Raw genomic sequence first — 9,704 nt, forward strand, 5'->3', positions numbered from 1 at the left:
TGTCTGTACGAGTGTTCGCGTGCGACGGGCGATTACTCGCTCCACTCGACTCACTCGTGCGGGGCGGCCGCCATTCTGACATCGCTGAGCGAGTATCTATAGCTCAGCGAGTTTTATAGCTCTTGTCGCTGCGACAAAGATGTAAGAGCGTGTTCTCGCCGACAGTGTGAACAGCCAGCGATCAACTATTAATATATAGTGTCTCTTTTACTCACACAGGATCTTATATCTTTTGTTCGTTTCTTGAGCGAGAAAATAGTCGATAGCCAATCGTTTCCTCGCCGGCGGTGAGAAAAGTGCCTTAGTGTTAACTGACGGTTAAATGTGATGCTGTCTCCGTCTATTCGACCAAAACGAATGGTGAAAGAGCTCCTTATACTACACTAATAACTATAGAATTTTGCAATTGGCATTAACGGGCTAGAAATTAGTCAAATTGTAATTAGGAAACGAAATATCTTTAAATTGGTACACTAGCTATCACTTTTACTGTCATTTTCTTGGCTTTTTCTTCTTTCTGTGGAACACCTCCATGTCAAATTGGAATCTCGCGCGCTCTAACTCCAGCCGCTCGCGCTGCAGAATTGTCCGTTCTGCGTACTCCGATACAAACCTTTGTAGTGTCTGGTTTAGGTCCTGAAAAAAAAAGACATTCGTCAAACCAGCCTTTATACGTCCAACGGGTACGTATTTAAAATATAAAATGTTTAAAAGGATAAGTTGAAATACATAATGGTCATTTGATAATGCAATAGTTAATTTATTGAATCAGGCGTTACTTTGCGGAGGTCCATATCAATGAAATATCGTAAGGTCGCGGGTGAGCAAGGAAATTCTTTAGTTCAATGCAATAGTTGTTATAAATAAAAAACAAACCAAACAAATCCGTAGATTACATGATCATAAAAGCTTGATAAATTAATAGTTTCACCAAAAATCATGTTATAACAAATTACCAATATGTATTTCGTCCATTATTTGTTTTTAATTTTATTCATTTCGACACGTTCCCACAGCTGGACACAGGCCTCCTCTCAAAATAACAGAGCTTGGGATAGGGCTGTTTTTGGTTTTGGGTAGTGCCCTCGATAAAAAATATTACTTTATCGAGCTGGTTAGTTCATTCATTATCCCAGCAACGTCCCACTGCTGGGCACAGACTTCCTTCCAGAATGAGAAGGCTAGGACCCTAGTTCCCACGCAGGCCTAGTGCAGATCGAAAACTTCACACAAAATCGTTAAATTGCTTTGCAAGTTTATTCTGGATTCCTCAACAGCTTGTAGTATTTAACGGCGTATACGAAGATCCCACTTCTCACTTAGCTCGCGTTGAAACTACATTCCTCGACCTCTCGTTCTGCGATGAAGCCTATGCCCAACAATAGAACGCACAGTTAAACCATTTCATTCCTGACCAACCGTAGAACGTTCTAACAGAAACTTTCACAATGGAAATTCCCTTGTCAAGCAATGCGATGTCACTATGACTTTCTACGAAAAAGTTCCAAAGTTGGTCACGATTCAGTTGGTTCGATAGTACCTACATAGGCGAAGATGAATAAACAGTCTAGAAACCTAATAATAAGCCAAGCAATCTATCACGAGATGAAATCTCTCAGGAAATCCTCTAAAGAGGCGTATTGGAGGAAATTACAGATCAGCGAGGAATAGAATTCATTTTGTATTGCAGCACTGCACGCTGATGAAGGTAAAACGCCGTTCTCTTGATATTGGAACATGGATGCTCTTGGGAAATTGGAATTACAGGTGTAAATTGAACACAAAGAACTGCGAGCTCGTGACTTGGGAATCCTGTTTTTTTACAATTGGTACGGAATTATCCGAACTGTTAATTACAAACGTTCAATTTTTAACCCCTGATGCAAAAGAGGAGTGTTCTAAGTTTGACGCCATTGTCTGTATGTCTTTGGCATTGTAGCACTCAAACGGATGAATCGATTTCAATGTTAAGTTAAATAACCAAATCAAATGGTTCATTGGTTGGTTAGGTTATCATTTAAGTTTTTATTTTATTTTAAGCAGTCTTTTTTACCTTCCTAATTAACGTTCGTATCTCAACAATCATATTCCAGAAATTTGGTATTTTAATTACGGAGTTTTAATAAATCAATGGACTTTAACATGTTTGTACATATCAATCTGTGGCATCGTAGATCTCAAACGGATAGACTGATTTCGATGTAGTTGCTTTACATGAAAGCGAGTTTCCTTGCAGTCGTTCTTAGCTATGTTTCATTAATATTGGTTTAGCCATTTTTGAGATTTTGAATTTTTACATGGGGCTATTTCAACTTTTCTAAGTTGTTTCTGTGGGGTTCTGTTTGAGTTTCATCCGCGGTGATTTTATTTATTGAAAAAATTAGCTAGAGTACATACAGTATTTTTTTTAACTGTACCAAGCGCACTGTGTCCTGTGTCTTCTTCAAAACTTTACAAACTCCCCTCATTGTTGCTATCTTGGTTGCCCAACAGCGCTGGCCTTGCTTACTGATCCCTCCTCACTTTCTCCATCTCCATAGTCCTACACTTACCTTCAAAACTTTAAATCCCCTCACTGTTTGTTATCTTGGTGGTCCAGTACCGCTACCAGAGCCTCGCTTACTGAACCCACTTCCTCCATCTCCATAATCCTACACTTAACTTTAACTAGTAGTAGTAGTAGTAACATCCCCTTACTGTTGCATCTTGGTTGCCCATTAGCGCTACCAGAACCTGATTACTGATCTGTAACCTCATTCTCCCTGTGCGTAAAGAGTAGTAAAGCTAGCAGTGCTGCTAGAAGCTGCTACCCTGGAATGGATCCATCATCATCATCATATCAGCCAAAAGACGTCCACTGTTGGACACAGGCCTCCCCCCTCCAGTTGCCTCGGTTGGAAGCGGCTTGCATCCACCGTGGACCAGCGTCTTTAACCAGGTCATCCGTCCATCTCGTTGGTGGACATCCTACGCTGCGCTTGCCGATCCGCAGTTTCCAATCGAGAACCTCCACTGCACGCCAATCCATCTCTATAGTTACTACACAAACCTTCAAAGCTTTACAAACATCCTCTCTGCTGCTCTCTTGGTTGCCTAACAGCGCTTCTGCAGCTGGAAACAGGGCTTCGCTGACGGAGTCTCTTCTCTCTTCCTCTGTTTCTATAGCTTCCGACTCTTCTTCCTCTGTCTGAGGTTCCTCACGTTCCTCCTTTTTGAAAAAAATATAAACAACAATTGTATTGTTTTTTTTTAAGATTTTTTAAAATGTGCCTGCGAATGATTGTGAATCATTATTGATCATCATCATCAAAGGCTAGACGTCCCCTGAACAAAGCCGGAACGTCCACCCCTCCCCCCAGAACTCCAAATGAACAACAACTCGTCACTTGCATCCACCGGTTACCCGTAACTCTCACAATGTCGTCAGCCCACCTGGTATGGAGGCCTGCCAACGCTAGGTCTTCCGGTTCGTGATCGCCACTCGAGGACTTTTGGATATTGACAAAAAACCAATATTTGCCGAATATTGACAAAGTGCAAATACTTATTGCGTTAGTAATAGTGCATAAAAATGGTCAATGCAAATAATCATCAAATCAAACTCACCTTGACGACAATATTGTTCTCAAAATGTCCGTCGTTAACAGAGAAACTGTTGAACACATTGCTTTTGGAATTTTGTTTGTCCGTCACTCTGATTACAAGTTGGTCCTAAAACAAAAAATAATAAACTGTTTATTTATCTGAAAATTAATTATAATCAAATTGAATTGCTTAACTTCTAATCTTAATTTAGGTATTAAATATCATTGGAGTTAGGACCTTTAATACAATTAAATTATTATTTTGTTTAAAATTATTTAGCACAATAGGGTAGACATTTAGTAGTTTATTTATTTAGTTAGGAAATATCGCAAGACAATTTTTTTTTATTGACTTCATATTGTTGCAGCGTGAAGCGCGAATGAAGCATCTCTTATTTTATTTAGCTTCCGTAAAAATGAGAATTTTTGTGAATTTTTGTGAGCAGGTTCGATATTGTATGGTTTTTTTTGGTTCTTTATAGTTTGCACGAATTTCATGTGGGAAAAAAATGAAAACAGCACGGTTCTGTGTATTTTATTGCAAAAGCCAGTATAGAAAGTTTATTTATGAATTTCACTAACGATGCATGAAAAACTCGAGCCGAATTTCATGTCTCTATTTCTAGGGGTTGTAATTTAACGCGCTATAGGTTACATTAGAAAGGTTTATACCATCGTTAAGTTTTACTTCAATTTTATTATTTTGTGTGCAACTTCTTTAATATTTAGTACGTCAGAACCTTCTACAAAATATTAGAAAACTTTAAAAAAACAGATGGATAAAATAAGTATTGTCTCAAGCTGTGGCGTGGTATAGGTAGGATTCATTTTTTTCTTACCCCTGAAGAAGTTCGTTCAACTTTGATGACTCCCTGTTCCTTGCTTTTGTCAACAACTGGGACCTCCAGCGGCACGACTTTAGAGGACCCTGCTTCTGCTGCCGGAGTGAGACCTGCGTCAATAAAGACAATCATTGGCGCACATTGGGTCCATCACAGGGTTGCCGTCGGTAGTTTACGCTGCAGCAGAGCGTCACCAACACTTAACTAGCGCTGCCTACTCAACGCACGCCATAGGGACAAAAAAAATAGTTTTGAGACGTGAGTTATCCGTTAAAATATCATTTAATATGAACTTTTATGATTTTTTTCATAGGTGTACCTTTATAAAACCTGTTGGAAAGAGCTGTCAAAAATAAATTCTCTTTTTTTTCACTTATAAAATATTAATAAAATTGTAGGGTAAGTATATATACTCCCACAAAAACTACGTAGCTGTGATTTTGTTTCAATGCTTCAGCTGCTATGGATTAGGAGAAAAACGAGTGAAAAAAATATTAAGAAAATACATTTTTGTCATTATCTCTGTGACAGATCAAGATAGAGGGCTGAAAGTTGGAGTGATTACTAGTAATGAGGCGAAAAACAATTGACATTTAAAAATTCTACTATTCCTCACAGGAGCTACATGTCCTTCTTTAGCCTGCTAAACCCTTTGTATGGCGGCGCCCCACGGCGAGCGCGCGAGAATGAATACACATTTCAATTCTTGTCGCCCCGCCTCGTCTCGCCTCGCCGGTGAAAAGAGCGGTTTCGCACTACAACGATCCGAATTCGATTTGTCCGAATCTGACCCGACTCCAATACGAATCCGAAGCGAATCCGATCCGAATCCGATTCAAATCCGTGTAAACCACTATAAACGTTGCTAAACCTACCTCTCGTCCCTAAAACAATCCCACGGCGTTTCTTAAACCGATCCAACCACCCAGAGCTCGCCAAAAAGTCATCTTTACCCGTCAACTCCTTGTGAATCATCTTCGCCTTCAACGCCATCAAAGGTCCATTTATATTATACAAACACCTTTCGGCCATATACCATTCATACAACTTGTCTTCCAGTACGGGGTTTTCGGCCGTTCTTAGTGTCCGCCTGTTGGATGTATGTGGCTTTTTCGCTGCCTTTTCTATCTTTGTCCGATTTTTACAGATATCGTAGATGGTTGCCCGACCTATTCCGAATTCTGTCGAAAGCTTTCCGTAACTCTCTCCTTGGTCTATGCGTTTTATAATTTCGTTTTTGACACCTAGAGTGAGAGTCAGCTTCTTGCGTTTCGGGCGTGGTAACGCCAATATGTTTTTTCCTTCCATAGTTAAACTGTACGAACCTGTAGGGGAGACCGAGAAGAGTTGTGACAGAGGAGAGGTGACAACGTCGATTTTTTGGAACTTATTAACTGGTAACGAGGTCGCAACAGCGCGCGTTTTTTAGTTCAAGTTTCGAGCTATCAAACGCGCGCTATTGCTAGCTCGCTAGCAGTAGAGGTGAGACGTATTTACTGGAATAGGTTTTGGCTTGCGTGATGAATACATGCCATCCTGCCAGTGGCGTAACTAGGTAACCTAGGGCCCTGGGGCAAATAAAAAAATGGGGCCCACTGCTATCAAAACTGGTAAGGTTTTTTGAAGTAAAATCATTAAGTATATATACAAATACTTTAAAAATGCTAAGCAACTTTATCATCAGCTATAAAGCAGAATTTCGAGGGCCCCCTGAGCTTGAGGGCCCCGGGGCACTGCCCCGCCTAGCCCCTTGGTAGCTACGCCACTGCATCCTGCGTAAGTTCAACCTATTAAACCGTGTAATATCTTGTTGGAAGTACGATTTTTTGGTAACGCCAGAGACAATTTTGGTAACGCAGGAGACGCCCAAAGTGTCGGTAAAATAGTTGATTGGCCCGAGTACGCGTTCCCGCCCGCGATTCTTTTAGCGTACGAGTATTTAGGAGTACGGCGGCTGACAACGTTCCGCCAACTTGAAAACAAGCATGTATGTACACTTTTTTATTGAAAAACTTATAAAAATTGCTGACAGTCCTAAGCCTGTATAAAGTATGCAGGGAAGTTTTTAGTCGGTATATAATATAAGTTAAAATTAAAAAAAATATGAAGAGTGAAGACTGAACTATGACGCGGAATTCGGTAGTTCGATATTCGTAAACTACTAAAACTAGTACGGTTTATACGCAATCACGGGAGCGCATTTAAGGGAATAATTTTGTTTACGCAATGAGTCAATGAGTTAAGTACTCGTAGATACCCGTGGACCTAGTCTTTGGATCTAGTGTTTTTGTGGACGCGTACTCGCAAGACTCAGTCCGCGTTTTGCCTAGTACGTCTCACCTCTAGCTAGCAGTTATAAGTTCTCAAAAATCGATGTTGTCACTACTCTCCTCTGTCACAACTCTCCTCGGTCTCCCCTACTGTATAAGAACTTAGTTGTTTCAACTCGCTCTATTTTTTTAGTATAATTTCGGGCACCAGAATATACGTTAAGACCTAGATGTGTATAATCCCATTATATGTACACAGTTTCGTATTAATCCGGCACGTTGTTTATAAGTAATACCAGCAGTCGGCTGCAACCTGCAATATAATTGCTCGCGTCCTGGCAACAATAAAGTAATTTAACTAGCCAAAACCAACTTATTTAACAGTAACAACTGCGGTTCAATTATTTCTGACCTCTTCTTTACTGAAAAAGTAAGTATTCATGTGGAATTTCTTAAATTCAATTAATTGTAACCTCGGTTCTATTGAGGTACTTAAAACTTTTTTTAAGTAAGTACAAATTCGGTACATATTGGGTACATCAGGTTTATGTCTTAAAAAGTCATAAATCAGACAGTGGGGTTGCCAGGGAGCATGATGTGTTATTTCGCCAATGTTAAGTGTAGCCCTTTTAGGGTATTTTGGGAATAGAGTATTTTGCCACTCATTTGTATTGGGACGCAGTCCACTGGAATTTGGGTTGTATCGAGAGTAGTGTACATTGAAAAAAGAGGTTTTTGAGAGAAGGTGATTTTGTAACTAGGGTCTATTAACGACTAGGGTATTTTGGGAGTAGTGTCAAATCAGCCGGAAGGGTAAAAATTATCTTGAATATACCACGCGCCATATAAATCTGCCCGAAAGTTCATAACTACTCAGTTTTGACGCATTTTTGAGATACGTTTTTTATGCGAAGTCTTTACGTTACTCCCGGATTGTGTTCGAATCGCTTAGCAGTATAGTGCCTATTCGAATATTGGAATTATACCTCTATAGTTTTTGTGGTACTAGTCGTGGCAATGAACTTTTAGGCAAAGTTAGGCGGCGGAAGGTATACCAAACGTCAATGACAATAACAATTTCTAAGTAAATCATCCAACAAAAGTTTTCTTCACTTATCACACAAACACACTAGTTTCATCATAATTCACTAGGTGGCACTTTTAGCGCAAAGTCCAGTTCAGTTATTTTACGCACGCACGCCTCGGACGAGTCGAGTGGTCGCGTCTCTTTCTGCCACACCGGCACGAGTGAGACACGCAATGTTACGTAAACCGAAATGGCGTTCCACATACAAACAAAATGTTACCCGCCCGTGACCATCATGCACGTTGCTTCTAGTCGCGGAAATAAAACGTTTGACCGAATCAAAATAACCCAGTTCCTTTTAAAACGTTCCGATTTCAAATATCTTCGATAAAAACTCACGTGCTCTCACTCTTACACCGGTAGGTGTACTGAACGATCGAAACTAGCCCCGCTCGTCGGATTAACCGAGTCGGAACAACGAACAGCGGCTGTCTCGTGCTAACGCGCGCGCGGGGCATAAGAGTGAGGAGTGCGGCGGCCGGTTCGCGAGCTAGGTTTGCCGCGGTGAGGTTTCATTGTTATTATTACACGAGTTTATTATAACGCATTGGGTTTGATTCCCGGGAGGGTAACGATATATGCTCGAATTTGTCTAGGAGTAGGTATTAACTAACTTTAATACTTAATTCGTTATGTGAAATGTTGTAAAGATAAGACTAGTATTTCAATTTTTTTTTAGTTTTTTATTGTACCATTTTGTCGGCATAGTTTACGTATATATCCGTGAAAAATAGCATTGATAGTCCCTGAGCAAAGCCGCGGACGGACAGACATGGCGAAACTATAAGGGTTCCCTTTTTGCCATTTTGGCTCCGGAAGCTAAAAAGGGACTAAAACTAAAACATAGATAGAACTGATCATTATAATTATAATGATAAAGTATGCGAACTTTGTCTCACCCAAGTTAAAACACTATTAATGAAACTGGGAGCGCCAAAGTTCGCATATACCTACTTATCGCTAGTCATTTGTTATAGAAGGGTTGTACTTCTAAGGTGACTGTACAAAGTGCAATGACGAAATAAATAAAAAAAAAATAAGTTAGCCAGCCAGCACCGTCGGTGATCCTCATAAAGTAAACTAACCTGACCCGCACTGGGCCCGCGTGGGAACTATGGCCCAAGCCCTCTTGTTCTGAGAGGAGCCCTGTGCCCAGCAGTGGGACGTATATAGGCTGGGATGATGATGATGAAACTAACCTGATACGCCAGCCTTTGGCAGCCCGCTTGCCGCAGCGATAAGGCTGATAATCTTAGGCGCCATGCCGTAAAGGTTGCGCCCTGCAGATTTCTGCTTGTCCTTGTTGCGCGTGCGCATCATCGCGAACGCTCGCTTGCGCAGGTCACGCCAAGTCTGTTGGACAGTTCATTAAAAGCTCAGTTTCATTGGTCGATAACTAGACGATATTGTCGTACAGGGTGGCTTATTTATTGCCGATCCAAATCAAACTCCGTAGTATAATCCACGCGTAAATTGTGAAGAGTTCTAACCACACAGAATAAAGTACGACTTGGACCGGTTACGCAATTTACACCAATGTCAAATGAAGGTCATAGCTTATTTGTTAAATAATAAATTAATTACGTTATATTAAAATTAAATAACTACAGAAAACGAGTTAAAAAGCATTTATCTCGAAATGGTTTTCGATTTACTATACATTGCAAAAAAATAGACATCCCCAATATGTTGACTTACGGTCTTGCACTGCTTAGGGTTCTTGGGGGGCCCGAACTGGTTGATGTGGTCGGCCAGCTGCACCCACAGCTGGTCGCTACCGGGGAACGGCTGCGCGTGCGACACCGCCAGCTCCTTGTGTTTCTCCATGAACTTCACCAGCTGGACCAGCTGGCAAGTCGTGGCGCGACATCTGACGCAAAGTATTACACATTAAGCCGCATTCACATTTTATTTGTCGTGG

General features: G+C 40.8%; 1 protein-coding gene across 1 annotated transcript in view; it reads right to left on the reverse strand.

Moving 5' to 3' along the window:
- Window positions 1-207: 207 nt before the first annotated feature.
- LOC141436601 (uncharacterized) overlaps window positions 208-9,704 on the reverse strand; it is a 12,807-nt gene continuing 3,310 nt past the window's right edge. The window contains exons 3-8 of the mRNA XM_074099597.1: window positions 9,482-9,653; window positions 8,983-9,136; window positions 4,424-4,536; window positions 3,607-3,711; window positions 3,050-3,208; window positions 208-636 (exon numbers count right to left, since the gene is read on the reverse strand). Of these exons, the coding sequence (XP_073955698.1) occupies window positions 493-636; window positions 3,050-3,208; window positions 3,607-3,711; window positions 4,424-4,536; window positions 8,983-9,136; window positions 9,482-9,653 (847 nt within the window). The 3' untranslated portion in view covers window positions 208-492. The remainder of the gene's footprint in view (window positions 637-3,049; window positions 3,209-3,606; window positions 3,712-4,423; window positions 4,537-8,982; window positions 9,137-9,481; window positions 9,654-9,704) is intronic.

This window comes from Choristoneura fumiferana, chromosome 16 (assembly GCF_025370935.1).
Source record: "Choristoneura fumiferana chromosome 16, NRCan_CFum_1, whole genome shotgun sequence".
Taxonomy (NCBI): Eukaryota; Metazoa; Arthropoda; class Insecta; order Lepidoptera; family Tortricidae; genus Choristoneura; species Choristoneura fumiferana.